General features: G+C 40.7%; 1 protein-coding gene across 2 annotated transcripts in view; it reads left to right on the top strand.

The window, feature by feature from the left end:
• Positions 1-23,054, top strand: part of LOC133537089 (contactin-5-like) — a 131,232-nt gene that overhangs the window by 48,730 nt on the left and 59,448 nt on the right. For both annotated transcript variants that reach the window (XM_061877949.1, XM_061877950.1), the window contains 2 exons: positions 5,106-5,208; positions 21,130-21,311. In XM_061877949.1, the coding sequence (XP_061733933.1) occupies positions 5,106-5,208; positions 21,130-21,311 (285 nt within the window). The remainder of the gene's footprint in view (positions 1-5,105; positions 5,209-21,129; positions 21,312-23,054) is intronic.

Here is a 23,054-nt window from a genome sequence, read left to right on the forward strand (position 1 = left end):
ACCACCACCACCACCACACACTACTACACACTACCAACACCACCACCACCCACTACTACACACTACCAAACACCACCACCATACACTACTACACACTACCAAACACCCCCACTACACACTACTACACACTACCAAACACCACCACCACACACTACTACACACTACCAAACACCACCACCACCACCACACACTACTACACACTACCAAACACCACCACCACCCACTACTACACACTACCAAACACCACCACCACACACTACTACACACTACCAAACACCACCACCACAAACTACCACACAATACCAAACACCCACACCACACACTATTACACACTACCAAACACCACTACCACACATTACTACACACTACCAAATACCACCACCACACACTACTACACACTACCAAACACCACCACCACACACTACTACACACTACCAAACACCACCACCACCACCACACACTACTACACACTACCAAACACCACCACCACCCACTACTACACACTACCAAACACCACCAACACACACTACTACACACTACCAAACACCACCACCACAAACTACCACACAATACCAAACACCCACACCACACACTACTACACACTACCAAACACCACCACCACACACTACTACACACTACCAAACACCCCCACTACGCACTACTACACACTACCAAACACCACCACCACACACTACTACACACTACCAAACACCACCACCACCCACTACTACACACTACCAAACACCACCACCACACACTACTACACACTACCAAACACCACCACCACAAACTACCACACAATACCAAACACCCACACCACACACTACTACACACTACCAAACACCACTACCACACATTACTACACACTACCAAATACCACCACCACACACTACTACACACTACCAAACACCACCACCACATACTACTACACACTACCAAACACCACCACCACACACTACTACACACTACCAAACACCACCACCACACACTACTACACACTACCACACACCACCACCACACACTACTACACACTACCACACACCACCACCACACACTACTACACACTACCAAACACCACCACCACACACTACCACACACTACCAAACACCACCACCACACACTACTACACACTACCAAACACCACCACCACCACCACACACTACTACACACTACCAAACACCACCACCACACACTACTACACACTACCCAACACCACCACCACACACTACTACACACTACCAAACACCACCACCACACACCACTACGCACTATCAAACACCCCCACTACACACTACTACACACTACCAAACACCACCACCACACACTACTACACACTACCAAACACCACCACCACACACTACTACACACTACCAAACACCACCACCACACACTACTACACACTACCAAACACCACCACCACACACTACTACACACTACCAAACACCACCACCACACACTACTACACACTACCAAACACCCCCACTACACACTACTACACACTACCAAACACCACCACCACACACTACTACACACTACCAAACACCACCACCACACACTACTACACACTACCAAACACCACCACCACACACTACTACACACTACTACACACTACCAAACACCACCACCACACACTACTACACACTACCAAACACCACCACCACACACTACTACACACTACCAAACACCACCACCACACACTACTACACACTACCAAACACCACCACCACACACTACTACACACTACCAAACACCACCACACACTACTACACACTACCAAACACCACTACTACACACTTCCCAACACCACCACCACACACTAATACACACTACCAATCACCACCACACACTACTACACACTACCAAACACCACCACCACACACTACTACACACTACCAAACACCACCACCACACACTACTACACACTACCGAACACCACCACCACACACTACTACACACTACCCAACACCACCACCACACACTACTACACACTACCAAGCACCACCACACACTACTACACACTACAAAACACCACCACCACCACACACTGCTACACACTACCAAACACCACCACCACACACTACTACACACTACCCAACACCACCACCACACACTACTACACACTACCAAACACCACCACCACACACCACTACGCACTACCAAACACCCCTACTACACACTACCAAACACCACCACACACTACTACACACTACCAAACACCACCACACACTACTACACACTACCAAACACCAACACACACTACTACGCACTACCAACACCACAACTACACACTTCCAAACACCACCACACACTACTACACACTACAAACACCACCACCACACACTACTACACACTACCAAACACCACCACCACAAACTACCACACAATACCAAACACCCACACCACACACTATTACACACTACCAAACACCACTACCACACATTACTACACACTACCAAATACCACCACCACACACTACTACACACTACCAAACACCACCACCACACACTACTACACACTACCAAACACCACCACCACCACCACACACTACTACACACTACCAAACACCACCACCACCCACTACTACACACTACCAAACACCACAACACACACTACTACACACTACCAAACACCACCACCACAAACTACCACACAATACCAAACACCCACACCACACACTACTACACACTACCAAACACCACCACCACACACTACTACACACTACCAAACACCCCCACTACGCACTACTACACACTACCAAACACCACCACCACACACTACTACACACTACCAAACACCACCACCACCCACTACTACACACTACCAAACACCACCACCACACACTACTACACACTACCAAACACCACCACCACAAACTACCACACAATACCAAACACCCACACCACACACTACTACACACTACCAAACACCACTACCACACATTACTACACACTACCAAATACCACCACCACACACTACTACACACTACCAAACACCACCACCACATACTACTACACACTACCAAACACCACCACCACACACTACTACACACTACCAAACACCACCACCACACACTACTACACACTACCACACACCACCACCACACACTACTACACACTACCACACACCACCACCACACACTACTACACACTACCAAACACCACCACCACACACTACCACACACTACCAAACACCACCACCACACACTACTACACACTACCAAACACCACCACCACCACCACACACTACTACACACTACCAAACACCACCACCACACACTACTACACACTACCCAACACCACCACCACACACTACTACACACTACCAAACACCACCACCACACACCACTACGCACTATCAAACACCCCCACTACACACTACTACACACTACCAAACACCACCACCACACACTACTACACACTACCAAACACCACCACCACACACTACTACACACTACCAAACACCACCACCACACACTACTACACACTACCAAACACCACCACCACACACTACTACACACTACCAAACACCACCACCACACACTACTACACACTACCAAACACCACCACCACACACTACTACACACTACCAAACACCACCACCACACACTACTACACACTACCAAACACCACCACCACACACTACTACACACTACCAAACACCCCCACTACACACTACTACACACTACCAAACACCACCACCACACACTACTACACACTACCAAACACCACCACCACACACTACTACACACTACCAAACACCACCACCACACACTACTACACACTACTACACACTACCAAACACCACCACCACACACTACTACACACTACCAAACACCACCACCACACACTACTACACACTACCAAACACCACCACCACACACTACTACACACTACCAAACACCACCACCACACACTACTACACACTACCAAACACCACCACACACTACTACACACTACCAAACACCACTACTACACACTTCCCAACACCACCACCACACACTAATACACACTACCAATCACCACCACACACTACTACACACTACCAAACACCACCACCACACACTACTACACACTACCAAACACCACCACCACACACTACTACACACTACCAAACACCACCACCACACACTACTACACACTACCAAACACCACCACCACACACTACTACACACTACCCAACACCACCACCACACACTACTACACACTACCAAGCACCACCACACACTACTACACACTACAAAACACCACCACCACCACACACTGCTACACACTACCAAACACCACCACCACACACTACTACACACTACCCAACACCACCACCACACACTACTACACACTACCAAACACCACCACCACACACCACTACGCACTACCAAACACCCCTACTACACACTACCAAACACCACCACACACTACTACACACTACCAAACACCACCACACACTACTACACACTACCAAACACCAACACACACTACTACGCACTACCAAACACCACAACTACACACTTCCAAACACCACCACACACTACTACACACTACCAAACACCACCACCACACACTACTACACACTACCACACACTACTACACACTACCAAACACCACCACCACACACTACTACACACTACCAAACACCCCCAATACACACTACTACACACTACCAAACACCACCACCACACACTACTACACACTACCAAACACCACCACACACTACTACACACTACCAAACACCACCACCACACACTACTACACACTACCAAACACCACTACTACACACTACCCAACACCACCACCACACACTAATACACACTACCAATCACCACCACACACTACTACACACTACCAAACACCACCACCACACACTACCACACACTACCAAACACCACCACCACACACTACTACACACTACCAAACACCACCACCACACACAACTACACACTACTACACACCAGACAGTGGTCCTCCTCGTGTCCATGAAGTCCAAAGCTGCTTCCTCTGAGTGTGTAATGTTTTGTTGTGAGTTAACACAATCAAAGTTGTGTACTTCTTTACTACTGCAGTGAGTAAGAAGACATGAACGTTGAGATAAATAATCTTCTTCTCCTCCAGGAGTGATGGGAGAATACGAGCCCAAACTGGAAGTCACCTTCCCCTCATCCCAGTCAGCTGCCAAGGGTGTGACCGTCACCCTGGAGTGTTTCGCCCTGGGCAAGTAAGTCAACAAAGTTATTATAAGTCAACACACTTGTAATAAGTCAACAATGTTATTATACGTCAACAAAGATATTATAAGTCAACAAACTTGTAATAAGTCAACAAAGATATATGTATACACAATTGTAAAAAGTCAACGAAGATATTATAAGTAAACAAACTTGTGATAAGTCAACACAGATATTATAATTCAACAAAGTTATTATAAGTCTACAAAGTTATTATAAGTCAACAAAGCGATTATAAGTCAACAAAGATACTATAAGTCAACAAACTTGTAATAAGTCAACAAAGATATATGTATACACAATTGTAATAAGTCAACAAATATATTATAAGTCGACAAACTTATAATAGGTTAACACAGATATTATAAGTCCACAAAGTTATTATAAGTCAACAAAGATATTATAAGTCTACAAACTTGTAATAAGTCAACAAAGATATATGTATACACAATCGTAAAAAGTGAAAGAAGATATTATAAGTAAACAAACTTGTGATAAGTAAACACAGATATTATAAATCGACAAACTTGTAATAAGTCAACACAGATATTATAAGTCAACAACGTTATTATAAGTCAACAAAGATATCATAAGTCAACAAAGCGATTATAAGTCAACAAAGATATTATAAGTCAACAAACTTGTAATAAGTCAACAAATATATATGTGTACACAATTGTAATAAGTCAACAAAGATATTATAAGTCAACAAAGATATTATAAGTCAACAAATCGATTATAAGTCAAGAAAGATATTATAAGTCAACAAACTTATAATAAGTCAACAAATATATATGTGTACACAATTGTAATAAGTCAACAAAGATATTATAAGTCAATAAAGATATTATAAGTCAACAAAGATATTATAAGCCAACAAACTTGTAATAAGTCAACAAATATATATGTGTACACAATTGTAATAAGTCAACAAAGATATTATAAGTAAACAAACTTGTGATGAGTAAACACAGATATTATAAATCGACAAACTTGTAATAAGTCAACACCGATATTATAAGTCAACAACGTTATTATAAGTCAACAAAGCGATTATAAGTCAATAAAGATATTATAAGTCAACAAACTTGTAATAAGTCAACATATATATATGTGTACTCAATTGTAATAAGTCAACAAAGATATTATAAGTAAACAAACTTGTGATAAGTAAACACAGATATTATAAGTCAACAACGTTATTATAAGTCAACAAAGATATTATAAGTCAACAAAGCGATTATAAGTCAACAAAGATATTATAAGTCAACAAACTTGTAATAAGTCAACAAATATATATGTGTACACAATTGTAATAAGTCAACAAAGATATTATAAGTAAACAAACTTGTGATAAGTAAACACAGATATTATAAGTCAACAACGTTATTATAAGTCAACAAAGATATTATAAGTCAATAAAGATATTATAAGTCAACAAAGATATTATAAGCCAACAAACTTGTAATAAGTCAACAAATATATATGTGTACACAATTGTAATAAGTCAACAAAGATATTATAAGTAAACAAACTTGTGATAAGTAAACACAGATATTATAAATCGACAAACTTGTAATAAGTCAACACCGATATTATAAGTCAACAACGTTATTATAAGTCAACAAAGCGATTATAAGTCAATAAAGATATTATAAGTCAACAAACTTGTAATAAGTCAACAAATATATATGTGTACTCAATTGTAATAAGTCAACAAAGATATTATAAGTAAACAAACTTGTGATAAGTAAACACAGATATTATAAATCGACAAACTTGTAATAAGTCAACACAGATATTATAAGTCAACAACGTTATTATAAGTCAACAAAGATATTATAAGTCAACAAAGCGATTATAAGTCAACAAAGATATTATAAGTCAACAAACTTGTAATAAGTCAACAAATATATATGTGTACACAATTGTAATACGTCAACAAAGATATTATAAGTCAACAAACTTTTAATAAGTCAACAAATATATATGTGTACACAATGGTAATAAGTCAACAAAGATATTATAAGTAAACAAACTTGTGATAAGTAAACACAGATATTATAAATCGACAAACTTGTAATAAGTCAACACAGATATATTATGTCAACAAAGCTATTCTATGTCAACAAACTTGTAATAAGTCAACACAGATATTATAAGTCAACAAAGATATTATAAGTCAACAAACTTGTAATAAGTCAACAAAGATATATATATACACAATTGTAATAAGTCAACAAAGATATTATAAGTCGCCAAAGTTATTATAAGTCAACAAAGATATTATAAGTCAACAAACTTGTAATAAGTCAACAAAGATATATGTATACACAATTGTAATAAGTCAACGAAGATTTTATAAGTAAACAAACTTGTGATAAGTTATACAGATATTATAAATCGACAAACTTGTAACAAGTCAACAAAGATAAAGGTAAACAAACTTTTTATAAGTCAACAAAGGTATTACAAGTAAACAAATGTATTAGAAGTAAACAAACTTGTAATAAGTAAAGAAAGATATTAGAGGTAAACGTGCTTGTAATATGTAAACAAAGATATCAGTACATTAACTTGTAATAAGTTGACAAAGATATGATAAGAAAACAAACTTGTAATAATTAAACAAAAATATGAGTAGTAAACAAACTTGTAATAAGTCAACAAAGATATAAGTAAACAAACTTTCTGAGCTGCCATTTTATCGTGGTCGAGGAGTTTGCATGTCCCAATGATTCTAGGAGCTATGTTGTCCGGGGGATTCTATGCCTCCTGGTAGGGTCTCCAGAGACAAACAGATGATGTGTATAAATAAGTAAACACACTTGTAATAGCTGGACAAACAGATTATAAATAAACAAATGTGAAATGATAATAAATGTATAAGTAAACTAAGATATAAGTAAAAAAAAAAACGGTAAATAACTAAAAACGCATTGTAAGTAACAGAATATATACGTAAACAAAGATATAAGTAAACAAAACTTGTAAAAAAAGTTTAAAAAAATATATATGTAAGCAAACTTGAATAAGTAAACACACTTATGAGTAAAGAAACATATTAGAAGTGTCATGTCTTGTGATCATGTTTTGTTTAGTTATGTTCTGTTTTGCTTAAGACTCCATTGTTTCCTGTTTTTGCACTTCTTTGTTTCCATGTCAACCCATTAATTTTCACCCGTCCGCAAGTCACGCACCTGTTTTCACTAATCATGTAACTATTATTAAAACCGAAAGTTGCCAGGAAGTCAGCCTGGTGACTTTACCTCTGATACACTCCATAGTTATGCTTCTTGCCATGCCACGAAAGTTTTTGTTTCTTTATGCCACAGTTATAGAGTTTTGTTTCATCTTCATCGTTTCTGCCCTTGTGCAAGTTTTTGTTCATTAGCCAAGTTATTGTACTTCCGCCTTGTGCGCGCATTTTGTTCCTTTTTCTATAGCAATTAATAAATATGTCCTTAACATCACGCATTGGCCGCGCCAACTTTCCTTTGCCTTCCGGGAAAACAAACCCCAAAGTTCACGTTTTGACAAGAAGTAAACACACTTATAATAAGTCAACAAATATATAAGTAAACACACTTGTAATAAGTACACAAATATATCAGTAAACTAACAAGTAAACAAAGTTATCAGTAAAAAAAAGTTGTAAAAAGTTTACATTATATAAGTACGCAAACTTGAATAAGTAAACAAACTTGTAAAAAGTAAGCAAAGATATAAGTAAGCAAATGTGTAATAGGTAAATAAAGATATAAGTAAACAAACTTGTAATAGGAAAACAAAGATATAAACAAACATGCTTGTAATAAGTACACAAATATATCCGTAAACACAATTGTAATAAGTAAAGTCAGATATAAGTAAACAAAATTGTAATAAGTAAAAAGTATAATTACACAAATTTGTAATAACTGGACAAACATTATAAGTAAACAAACTTGTAAAGCACAGCAAACGAACATATTACTGTAACCTATTAGAACAACATAAAAATAGCATCCTGGGTATGTGGAAAGTTTTGAATTGTTTCATAAAAAAAAAAAAAAAAAATGACACATAAGGAACAGCCAATCTATTGTATAGAAAATAATCAAACTATAAATGACCCTAAAGAAATAACGGATGCTTTTAACACCTTTTTTGTAAATGTTGGACCTAATGGTAAATGGTAAATGGGTTGTACTTGTATAGGGCTTTTCTAACCCTTTTTAAGGAGCCCAAAGCGCTTTGACAGTATTTCCACATTCACCCATTCACACACACATTCACACACTGATGGCAGGAGATGCCATGCAAGGCGCTCACCAGGACCCATCAGGAGCAAGGGTGAAGTGTCTTGCCCAAGGACACAACGGACGTGACTAGGATGGTAGAAGGTGGGGATTGAACCAATAACCCTCAGATGGCTGGCACAGCCACTCTACCAACTTTGCCACGCCGTCACTATTTAGCAAATTAAATTGTACAACCTGAAAACAGTGCAAAATTCAACAAACAATTCAAAAGATTTTGGAATCGTTTTTTATTTCCCCCGTTCATGAAAGTGAAATCACAACAATCGTAAATTCTCAGATAAACAAGAAGTCAACAGATTGCTGTGACTTGGACTTCTCTGATCGATTAAATTGTTGATTATATAGCTGTTCCTATATGCAATATTTCTTTTATAAAAGGTGTCTTCCCAAGAAAATGAAAACGGCAAAAGTCATTCCCATCTTTAAAAGTGGAGATAAGCATTAGTTCACAAACTATAGGCCTATTTCTTTACTCTCACAATTTTCAAAAGTCCTTGAAAAATTATTTGTGTCAAGATTAGACAGTTTTATTAATAAGCATCACTTGCTAAGTGAACACCAATACGGTTTTCGATCTAATAGTTCCACTTCCATGGCAGTGAGGGAACTAGTTGATGAGGTAACCACTGCAATTGATAAGGCGGTATAGCTCGGTTGGTAGAGCAGCCGTGCCAGCAACTTGAGGGTTGCAGGTTCGATCCCCGCTTTAGCCATTTTAGTCACTGCCGTTGTGTCCTTGGGCAAGACACTTTACCTACCTGCTCCCAGTGCCATATGTAAAATTTAGATATTGGGTTTCACTATGTAAAGCGCTTTGAGTCACTAGAGAAAAAGCACTATATAAATATAATTCACTTCACTTCACATAAGAGGGAGTTTGCTGTTGCCGTTTTTATTGACCTGAGCAGGGCCTTTGACACCATCGATCATACTTTACTTTTTAACGAGATGCAGAGGTATGGTGTCAGAGGTCTTGCTCATGATTGGTTGAAAAGTTATCTTGGTGGCAGAGAGCAGTATGTACATTTGAACAATGTAGATACAGATAAAAGGATTATAACTCATGGAGTACCCCAAGGTTCTGTACTGGGACCAAAATTGTTGTTACTGTATATTAAAGAGGAACATCATCACCAAACCTATGCAAGCGTCAATATATACCTTGATGTTGCAGAAAAAAGACCATGTATTTTTTTTAACCGATTTCCGAACTGAATTTTGCCAAATTAAACGCCTTTCTGTTTATCGGTCTTTTAGCGATGACGTCAGAACGTGACGTCACCGAGGTAACACACCCGCCATTTTCATTTTCACATTACAAACACCGGGTCTCAGCTCTGTTATTTTCCATTTTTTCGACTATTTTTTGGAACCTTGGAGACATCATGCCTCGTCGGTGTGTTGTCGGAGGGTGTAACAACACTAACAGGGAGGGATTCAAGTTGCACCACTGGCAAAAAATCTTCCGCCAGACCCCCATTGAATGTACCAGAGTGTCTTCACATTTGACCGGCGATGCTAAGACAGACATGGCACAGAGATGTATGGATAACCTGCAGATGCATTTGCAACGATTAAGTCAACGAAATCACAAAGGTGAGTTTTGTAGATGTTGTTGACTTCTGTGCTAATCACACATATTTGGTCGCGGCATGACTGCCAGCTAATCGATGCTAACATGCTACGCTAATCGATGCTAACATGCTATTTACGCTAGCTGTATGTACATTTGAAACTAGATACCCGCATTTAATGCAAAACAAACACTTACCAATCGACGGATTTAAGTTGCTCCAGTGTCACAAGATGCGAAAGTACTGATCGTTTGGTCCGCACATTTTACCGGCGATGCTAATAAGGCAGCCATGCTATGGGCCACCTCATTAGGTACACCCACGCTATGGCCGAATAGCGTCAATAGCTATTCGCTCAATAGCTTCAATTTCTACTTCAATTTCGTTTTCGCTATCTGCCTCCATACTCCGACCATCTGTTTCAATGCATGCGTAATCTGTTGAATTGCTTAAGCCGCTGAAATCCGAGTCTGAATCCGAGCTAATGTCGCTATATCGTGCTGTGGTAACCGCCATTGTTTGTTTACATTGGCAGCCCTGTATGACGTCACAGGGAAAAGGATAGTGGTTTCGAAGATAGCGAAAATAAGGCACTTCAAAGCTTTATTTAGGGATATTCCGGGACTGGTAAAATTTAGAAAAAAACATCAAAAAATACAACAAGCCACTGGGAACTGATTTTTATTGTTTTTAACCCTTTTGAAATTGTGATAATGTTCCCCTTTAATGATATTTGTAAAATCTTAAAAAAAAAACTCAACCGTATTATTTTTGCTGATGATACAAGTTTTTACTGTTCTGGGCAAGACCTTGACCAACTCCTAGAGACTGTAGAGATTAAACTCCACATACTAAAACAATAGTTTGATGCCAATAAACTATAAATCAACCTAAATGAAACAAAACATATAATTTTTGGAAATAGGAAAAATAACATACAGCGTTATATAAGAATTGATGATATGGAGATAGAAAGGGTGTATTCAATAACATTTTTGAGAATCCATATAGATGATAAATTAAATTGGAAACTGTACATCCATCCATCTTCTTCCGCTTATCTGAGGTCGGGTCGCGGGGGCAACAGCCTAAGCAGGGAAACCCAGACTTCCCTCTCCCCAGCCACTTCGTCTAGCTCTTCCTGGGGGATCCCGAGGCGTTCCCAGGCCAGCCGGGAGACATAGTCTTCCCAACGTGTCCTGGGTCTTCCCCGTGGCCTCCTACCGGTTGGACGTGCCCTAAACACCTCCCTAGGGAGGCGTTCGGGTGTCATCCTGACCAGATACCCGAACCACCTCATCTGGCTCCTCTCGATGTGGAGGAGCAGCGGCTTTACTTTGAGCTCCTTCCGGATGGCAGAGCTTCTCACCCTATCTCTAAGGGAGAGCCCCGCCACACAGCGGAGGAAACTCATTTCGGCCACTTGTACCCGTGATCTTATCCTTTCGGTCATAACCCAAAGCTCATGACCATAGGTGAGGATGGGAACGTAGATCGACCGGTAAATTGAGAGCTTTGCCTTCCGGCTCAGCTCCTTCTTCACTACAACGGATCGGTACAACGTCCACATTACTGTAGACACCACCAGTGAAACTGTACATAAATATACTTAAGACAAAGACGGCAAAAATTATTGCTATGTTACATAAAATTAAAAACTCTGTAAATCAAAAGGCTTTTAAAGGTCTACTGAAACCCACTACTACCCACCACACAGTCTGATAGTTTATATATCAATGATAAAAAATTAACATTGCAACACATGCCAATACGGCCTTTTTAGTTTACTAAATTACAATTTTAAATTTCCCGCGGAGTTTCTTGTTGAAAACGTCGCGGAATGATGACGCGTGCGCGTGACGTCCCGGGTTTCAGGGGACATATTAGCGCAGCACCACTAGCGGCTAAAAGTCGTCTCTTTTCATCGGGCAAATAAACAGTATTCTGGACATCTGTGTTGCTGAATCTTTTGCAATTTGTTCAATTAATATTGGAGAAGTCACAGTAGAAAGATGGAGGTGGGAAGCTTTAGCCTTTAGCCACACAAACACGGTGTTTCCTTGCTTTAAATTCCCGGAGGTGAAACTTTACTATGGATCAGAGCGGTCAAGCGAACATGGTTCCCGACCACTTCTCAAGCGGCAGGTTTCGGTGAGAAAATTGTGGTAAAATGTGGCCTCTTACCGGAGATCAGCCGAGCTTGCGCCGTCCATGCAGCTGCCATCGACTTCCCTCAGACACTGGCGTCAAGACACCCGTGGACACACCCCTTCGACTATCAGGTACTATTTAACTCACTAAAACACTAGCAACACAATAGAAAGATAAGGGATTTCCCAGAATTATCCTAGTAAATGTGTCTAAAAACATCTGAATCCGTCCCAATGCAATCGCCTTTTTTTTTTTTTTTTGTAGTCCTTCGCTGTCAATGTCATCATCCTCGCTCAAATTAATGGGGAAATTGTCATTTTCTCGGTCCTTATAGCTCTTGCCACTGGAGGCTCCCATTATAAACAATGTGAGGACTTGAGGAACCCTCACCCTTGTGACGTCATCGTCTGCGACTTCCGGTACAGGCAAGGCTTTTTTATCAGCACCAAAAATTGCGAACTTTATCGTGGATGTTCTCTACTAAATCCTTTCAGCAAAAATATGGCAATATCGCGAAATGATCAAGTATGACACATAGAATGGACCTGCTATCCCCGTTTAAATAAGAAAATCTCATTTCAGTAGGCCTTTAACATGTTATATAATTCTTTCATACTCCCATATCATTACTATTGTGTTGAAATCTGGGGTAACAATTATAAATCAAACATCAACTCTATACTCTTACTTCAAAAGAAAGCGATTAAAATTGTAAATGATGCCAATTATCATGACCATACCAATGCTCTGTTCATTAAATTAAAAGCATTAAAACTGCACGATCTTGTTGACCTTAATACTACAATTGTGACTTATGAAGCTCATAACCACATGCTGCCTGAGTGTCTACAGGTGAGCTTCAAACCCAGAGTGAATCCCTGTGACCTCAGAGGTTCAGCTTTCTTTCCGAAAGCAAACATAAGAAAGAGCTTAAAGAGTAGATGTGTTTCTGTCAGGGGGGTTCAACTGTGGAACAGCTTGGATTATTCCTTAAAATGTTCCAGTTCCATTCACACATTTAAATAACACTTTAAGACCAATGTCTTGAAAAAAATATATCACTCTTGAATCAACATTGTAGTTAATATTATGATTAATGTTAATTTAAACTAAATGTGGGATATAATAATAATGGAGGTATATTTGTTTGTATATATAGTATATAATTGGTGCAAAGATTTAATAGGTGTGCAAGGATATTTCACATGTCTTTACTGTGTATATAATTGAACTCCGTTCATGTTGTGTATAATACGTATTCATAATGTTGTGCGTAGGACATTTCATAATTTTCGGAAGTTCATTTCAATTTGTACTTGATATTGTTTATAGGGTTAGGCGCAATAAGTGTTCAACTTCAGACTAAACCCTTTTGGTCTGCAACATTTTCATTTTCAATCTACGAATGTACAACTGTTTGTTTATTTTGTTGACCATTGACCGAAGAACAATAATAATAATAAAAAAAAGTAATAAGTCAAAAAAGATTTAAGTAAACCAAATTGTAATAACTAAACAAAGATATAAGTAAAAACAAAGATATAAGTAAAAACAAAGATATAAGTAAAAACACTTAACAGAGATATAAGTAAACAAACTTGTAAAAAGTAAAAAAAAAAAAAAAAAGGTATAAGTCAGCAAACTTTAATAAGTAAACAAACTTGTAAACTGTCACGTACTGAGAAGGGAAGGAGGCAACAACCAAGACTGAACTGCGGTTTACAAGGTTTATTGAAACCTTTGATGAAGTATTACCAGGGTTTGTTGTCTGTGAGTGTTGGATGGATCTCTCCTCGAATCAAGGGGGCAAGGCGAAGAGGCAGTCCGTAAGAAGGCAAGCAGTCGAGGGCAGGAGAGTGGCAGCGTGGTCCGTGTCCGAGCAGGGGTCGAGGATCGCGGAAGGCAGTCAGAGATCCGGATGGATGACGTGAGGCAGGACACGATCACAGACGGTGGGGAAGAAAGACACTGTGGGACACACAAGGGACATGAACTAGGGAACAAGCAAGACATGAACTAGGGAACAAGGAAGAGCACTGAGAAGGCGAGCAAAGCACAAGGGAGGAGATGGCAGACGTCATGCTTACTGGGAAGATGAGCGAAGTTCTGTCAAATGTTCCTTGGGTCCACTGGTCTTTATGCTGCTCCCTCTCATTAGGTCCAGGTGCGCTGATCCGTGATTGCCTCAGCGCGAGCAGGGATGTCTGGGCGTGCTGCCAGCGGAGGTGCTGGCAGACCCAGCTGCCGGGGAAAAGCGGATTTGAGCCGGTGCCGTGACATAAACAAAGATATAAGTAAACAAACTTGTAAAAAGTTAAAAAAGATATCAGTAAGCAAACTTTAAAAAGTAAACAAACTTATAATATGTTGTGACAGGTCTCCAGCCGCCGTGGTGTGGGTAGCATGAACCATCGATACATGATGCACGGTAGCAGGTTTGACTCTCGTTTATTATTTCCACAAACAAGTTTTTGTTCCAGTCGGAACAAAAACTCGTCGCGGCGCACCTTTCGGTGGTCGGTGGCTGTGTCTTCAGCGGGGGCTCATCTCGCTCCTGGTCACTCTCGTCGTCTTTGTCTTCGGTTGTTTCTTCTCCTATTTCTGCCTCGATTGCTCCTCCTTCTCCCCTTTTAAACTGCAGGAGAAGATGCAGGGATTGAGAGCAGGTGTGTCGTTTACGCACCTGACTCGGATTGCTGCAGCGTCGCTCCAAGTGCGCCCCGCCTCTCTGTTCCGCTACATACTCAGCCTCCTGGCCGCCATCTCGGGTAGGACCATGATTTGTCCTATCCCGCTGTCGGCCCGTTGGCTCCGCCTCTCCACAATGTTAACAAATATAAGAGCAAACAAACTTGTAATGAGTAAACAAAGATTCTAAGTGAACAAAGTTGTAATCAGTAAACAAAGATATGAGTAAAGAAGCTTGTAGTAAGTACACACAGATATAGGTAAACAAATGTTTAATAGGTAAACAAAGATATTATAAGTAAACAAACTTGTAATAGGCAAACAAAGATATCACTAAACAAAGTAGTAATAAGTAAACAAAGATATAAGTACACAAACTTGTAATAAGTACACACAGATACAAATAATCAAATGTGTAATAGGTAAACAAAGATATAATATGTGAACAAACTTGTAATAAGTAAAAAAATATATCAGTAAACTAAGTAGTAATAAGTAAACAAAGAAATAAGTAAACAAACTTGTAATAATTTCATAAAGTTATAAGTAAACAAACTTGTAATAAGTAAACAAACATGTAATAAATAAATTATATTAGTAGACACACTTGTAAAAAGTAAACAGAAATATAATTGAACAAACTTATAATAAGTGTAAAAACATGTAATAAGTAAAATATATAGGTAGACAAACTTGTAACACGCACACAAGTAAAGAGACTTGTAATAAGTAAAATATATAAGTAGACAGACTTGTAATAAGTAAACAAAAATATAAGTAAACAAACTTAAAATAAGTATACAAATGTGTACTAAGTAAAATGTATAAGTAGACAAACTTTTAATGAGTAAACTAAAATATAAGTAAACAAACTCGTAATAATTTTAAAAATGTGTAATGAGTAAAATATATAATTAAACAAACTTGTAATAAGTAAACAAACTTGTAAAAAGTAAACAAACTTGTAATAAATAAAATACATAAGTAGACAAACTTGTAACAAGTAAACTAAAATATATGTAAGCACACTTATAATAAGTACACAAAGATATAAGTAAACAAACTTATAATAAGTAGACTAAAATATAATTAAACACACTTGTAATAGGTAAACAAATATATAAGTAAACATAGATATAGGTGGACAAACTTGTAATAAGTAAACAAATATATAAGTAAAACAAATGTGTAATGAGTAGACAAAGATATAAGTAAACACACTTGTAATTAGTAAACAAAGATGTAAGTAAACACAGGTTTACGAAGCAAAAACAAACTATCCCCAAGTCCAAGTCGTGACATATATATATATATATATATATATATATATATATATATATATATATATATATATATATATATGTTGTGACATATGTGTATATATATATATATATATATATATATATATATATATATATATATATATATATATATATATATATATATAATATATATATATACATATATATATATATACATACAGTATATATATATATATATGTCACGACTTGGACTTGGGGATAGTTTGTTTTCCTAATGCAAAGGGAAATTGGCACGAGCGAGACGTGAATGTGAGTACATATTTATTTATTACTAACACTAACAAACTACAACAAAAGACAAACAAATGGCGCGCACAATGGCGGAGAACAAACTTGACTACTGAAAACAAAACTTAACAACTGTGACATAACTAAACCAAAAAATTACTTGACATGAGCAGGAGGGAATAAACAGCATGACTTGGCATGAATCAGGTTGAGGGATATGTAAAGTTGCCAGGCTAACTTCCTGGCAACTTCTGGTTTAAATAATTTATGATGATTGAAAACAGGTGCATGACATGGGGATAGGGGCTTGACATGAGGGCAAGGTGAAAATCAATGAGTTGGCATGGTAACAAAGAAAACAAGGAAGGGCCGGAACAGGAACTGAGTGTCCAAAAAATAAAACCAAACATGACAAAAACAAAACCTGATCCCAAGGGCGTGAAATAGCCCCCCCGTCAAGGACAGATCCCAGATGTCCCAAAAAAAGAAACTATGATCAAGAGTCATGGGAGGGCGGAAAGGGGACATGGCGGTGGGTCGCCGGACCACGTGTCCCCGTATCCGCCGGGGCAGAGTTAGGTGGCCGCGACGCGTAGAGGCCCGCTGCACCTGACGAGGTGGGCGACCCGGGAAGGGCCATATCCGTGGCCAACAAGAAGATCGGCACACCTGGGATGGTGGACAACCAGGTAACAGCGACAGCCGTGGCCGACAAGGAGGTCGGCGCCCTTGGCGTGGCGAACGACCAAGTAGTGGCCACATACGTGGCCGACAAGGAGGCGGACGCATCGTCATCGTGGCAGGCGGAGAAGCTTGGCATGGTGCATGCACTGATACCTGTTGTGGTGCAGGCACTGGGGCCCGGCATGGTGCAGGCACTGGAGCTTGGCGTGGTGCAGGCACTGGAGCTTGTCGTGATGCAGGCAATGGTACCTGTTGTGGTGCAGGCACTGGGGCCCGGCGTGGTGCAGGCACTGGGTCCCGGCGTGGTGCAGTCACTGGAGCTTGGTGTGTTGCAGGCACTGGAGCTTGGCGTGGTGCAGGCACTGGAGCTTGGTGTGGTGCAGGCACTGGAGCTTGGCGTGGACTTGGTGCTAGCCTTGGACTTGGACTTAGTGCTAGCCTTGGACTTGGACTTGGTGCTAGCCTTGGACTTGGACTTGGTGCTAACCTTGGACTTGGACTTGGTGTAGGTCGTGGTGCTAGCTTTGGAGCAGCAACAGGTGCTAGCTGTGGTGCAGGTGGAGGTGGCCTAGCTGGGGGTTGCGGCTTAGCAGGCCGAAAGACAGGTGGAGGCGGCCGTGCTGGGGGCTGTGGCTTAGCATGACGCTGGGCGACCCCACCTGAAACGCTCCCTGCCCCCCCCCCCCTCCGCCCCCTCAAGGAGTGGATACCAGACGCGCTCGCCGCGATCTGGAACAGTCTTTTAGTGGGTGGAGGGAGGTGAGGAGTGTGGCAGAATCCTCCCCTTTGAAATGTCTAAAAAGTATTTTTTCTTCTGTCTTGGATTGAGAGGGTGAACATTTTTTTTTTGTGTGTAATGTGGGCGGGGCTTGAGTCCTGAGGGGCGGAGCATGAAACTTGGATGGCTGTGAATGATTAGATCTGATGTTCAAAATCATGTTTTGACAGTATTTGATCGTGGTTATTGTGCTAGAGTCTTCTGCTGGGGGTGGGTTATCATGAGAAAAAGTATTGAAAAAAATTCCATATCTGTGGTGTCTGCTGACGGTGGCGTGACTTTGTCCTGGGGAAGCCGGGTAGCCTGGAGCCTGTTGCCGCTCGAAGGGGGAGGAGCTTGCGAGGTTGACGCATCCTGTCCACTCGTGGAAGTCTTCCCAGACGTCCTTCTTCAGGAGCGGTGCTCCCGGGACTGCGGTAACATGGCGCCGTCCTCGGACCAAATGGACTTCAACGGCACCAGTTTTCCTTCTGGTCCCCACATAATTTCTCTGTGCTCCACGAAGCGTCTTTTCCACAGCGTCTCTTCCTCCATTGCGCGCAGGACAGGCCAAGAAGCCTCGTCCAAATTTCTTGCGGGAAAACGTTTCTGCTGGCAACTTATGTCACGACTTGGACTTGGGGATAGTTTGCTTTTCCAAAGCAAAGGGAAATTGGCATGAGCGAGACGTGAATGTGAGTACATATTTATTTATTACTAACACTAAAAAACTACAACAAAAGGCAAACAAATGGCGCGCACAATGGCGGAGAAAAAAATTGACTACTGAAAACAAAACTAAACAACTGTGACATAACTAAACCAAAAACTTACTTGACATGAGCAGGAGGGAATATCAATCAATCAATCAATCAATGTTTACTTATATAGCCCTAAATCACTAGTGTCTCAAAGGGCTGAATAAACAGCATGGCTTGGCATGAATCGGGTTGAGGGATATGTAAAGTTGCCAAGCTGACTTCCAGGCAACTTCCGGTTTAAATAATTATTTATGATGATTGAAAACAGGTGCATGACATGGGGATAGGGGCGTGACATGAGGGCAAAGTGAAAATCATTGAGTTGGCATGGTAACAAAGAAAACAAGGAAGTGCTGGAAGAGGAACTGATTGTCCGAAAAATTAAACCAAACATGACAAAACCAAAACCTGATCCCATGGGCGTGACTATATATATATATATATACATATATATATATATATATATATATATATATATATATATGTATATATGTATATATATATATATATATATATATATATATATATATATATATATATATATATATATATATATATATATATATATATATATATATATATTAGGGGTGTGGGAAAAAATCGATTTGAATACGTTGTGCGATTCAGAATCGATTCTCATTTAAAAAAAATTTTACTATTATTATTGTTTTTTGTTTTTTTTATCAATCCAACAAACCACTACACAGCAATACCATAACAATGCAATCCAATTCCAAAACCAAACCTGACCCAGCAACACTCAGAACTGCAATAAACAGAGCAATTGAGAGGAGACACATACACGACACAGAACAAACCAAAAGTAGTGAAACAAAAATGAATATTATCATTAACAGTATCAATATTAATTATAATTTCAGCATAGCAGTCATTAAAAATCCCTCATTGACATTATCATTAGACATTTGTGAAAATAATAAAAAAGAACAATAGTGTCACAGCGGCTTACACTTATGCATCGCATCTCATAAGCTTGACAACACACTGTGTCCAATGTTTTCACAAAGATAAAATAAGTCATATTTTTGGTTCGTTTAATAGTTAAAACAAATTTACATCATTGCAATCAGTTGATAAAACATTGTCCTTTACAATTATGAAAGCCTTTTTTTTTTTTTAAATCTACTACTCTGCTAGTATGTCAGCAGACTGGGGTAGATCCTGCTGAAATCCTATGTATTGAATGAATACAGAATGGTTTTGAATCGGAAAAATATCGTTTTTGAATCGAGAATCGAATCGAAAAAAATCGATATATTATCGAATCGTGACCCCAAGAATCGATATTCAATCGAATCGTGGGACACCCAAAGATTCACAGCCCTTATATATATATATATATATATATATATATATATATATATATATATATATATATATATATAATGACTGTTATTATTGATGTGTGTCCTTTGTGACAGTCCAGTTCCAACCATTACATGGAGGAAACTGAATGGAAACATTCCCAAGAAGGCCAGACTTCGCAAGTCTCAGGCACTTCTGGAGATTCCTGACATCCAGCTGGAGGACTCGGGGACCTACGAGTGCAAAGCTGACAATCCTCGAGGAGGAGCCACCTTCAAAGGACTTCTGCAGGTCTACGGTGAGTCTGGTGGTCTTGGTGTAGGACTCTGTGGTGAGTCCAGTGGTCCTGGTGCAGGACTCAGTGGGAGGTGTAGTGGTCCTGGTGCCAAACTTTGTGGGGGGTTTAGTGGTCCTGGTGGGAGACTTTGTGGAAGGTGTAGTGGTCCTAGTGCAGGACTCAGCGAGAGGTGTAGTGATCCTGGTGCAGGACTCTGTGGGGGGTCTAATGGTCCTGGTGCAGGACTCCGTGTTAGGTAAATAAATGATAAATGGGTTGTACTTGTATAGCGCTTTTCTACCTTCAAGGTACTCAAAGCGCTTTGACACTACTTCCACATTTACCCATTCACACACACATTCACACACACATTCACACACTGATGGAGGGAGCTGCCATGCAAGGCGCCAACCAGCACCCATCAGGAGCAAGGGTGAAGTGTCTTGCTCAGGACACAACGGACGTGACGAGGTTGGTACTAGGTGGGATTTGAACCAATGCCCCTCGGGTTGCGCACGGCCTCTCTCCCACTGCACCACGCCGTCCCTAAATAGGTGAAGTGGTCCTGGTGCAGGACTCTGTGGGGAGTCTAGTGGTCCTGGTTCAGGACTCAGTGGGAGGTGTAGTGGTCCTAGTGCAGGACTCAGCGAGAGGTGTAGTGATCCTGGTGCAGGACTCTGTGGGGGGTCTAATGGTCCTGGTGCAGGACTCCGTGTTAGGTGTAGTGGTCCTGGTGCAGGACTCACCGAGAGATGTAGTGGTCCTGGTGCAAGACTCAGTGGGAGGTGTAGTGGTCCTGGGGCAATACTCAGTGGGAGGTGAAGTGGTCCTGGTGCAGGACTCTGTGGGGGGTCTAGTGGTCCTGGTGCAGGACTCAGTGGGAGGTGTAGTGGTCCTGGTGGAATATTCTGTGGGAAGTGTAGTGGTCCTGGTGCGGGACTCTGTGGGGGATCTAGTGGTCCTGGTGCAGGACTCTGTGGGGGGGGGTTTAGTGGTCCTGGTGCAGGACTCGGTGGGGGGTGTAGTGGTCCTGGTGCAGGACTCGGTGGGGGGTGTAGTGGTCCTGGTGCAGGACTCAGTAGGGGGTATAATGTTCCTGATGCAGGACTTAGTGGGGGTCCAGTGGTCCTGGTGCAGGACTCTGTCAGGGGTCTAGTAGTCCTGGCGCAGGACTCTGTGGGGGGTTCCAGTTGTCCTGGTGCAGAATTCTGTGGGGGGTCTAGTGGTCCTGGTGCAGGACTCTGGTGGGGTCTAGTTGTCCTGGTGCAGGACTCTGTTGGAGGTGTAGTAGTCCTAATGCAGTACTCAGTGGGGGGTCTTTTGAGTCCTGGTGCAGGACTCTCTGGGGGTGGTGGGTATTGGTCCTGGTGCAGGACTCAATGGGGGGTGGGAGTTCTAGTGGTCCTGGTGCAGGATTCGGTGGTGAGTCTAATGGTCCTGGTGCAGGACTCTGCGGGGGGAATAGTGGTCCTGTTGCAGGACTCTGTGGGGGTACAGTGGTCCCGGTGCAGGACTCGGTGGTGAGTCTAGTGGTCCTGGTGCAGGACTCTAAGGAGGGTGTAGTGGTCCCGATGCAGGACTCTGTGGGGGATTAGTGACTTTCACTTTCACTTTAGTACAAAACATTCTGAGCAGCGCATGAAAATCACAACTAATAGTCATGTTTTACTCTTGCAGTCTTAAATATTGTATGTTACACCCCCATAATCGTTGTAAGTACACCTCTGCATAATACTGTACCCTGATTGACTTTAGAGACAAGGA

The sequence above is a fragment of the Nerophis ophidion genome, linkage group LG18 (genome assembly GCF_033978795.1).
Source record: "Nerophis ophidion isolate RoL-2023_Sa linkage group LG18, RoL_Noph_v1.0, whole genome shotgun sequence".
Lineage (NCBI taxonomy): Eukaryota > Metazoa > Chordata > Actinopteri > Syngnathiformes > Syngnathidae > Nerophis > Nerophis ophidion.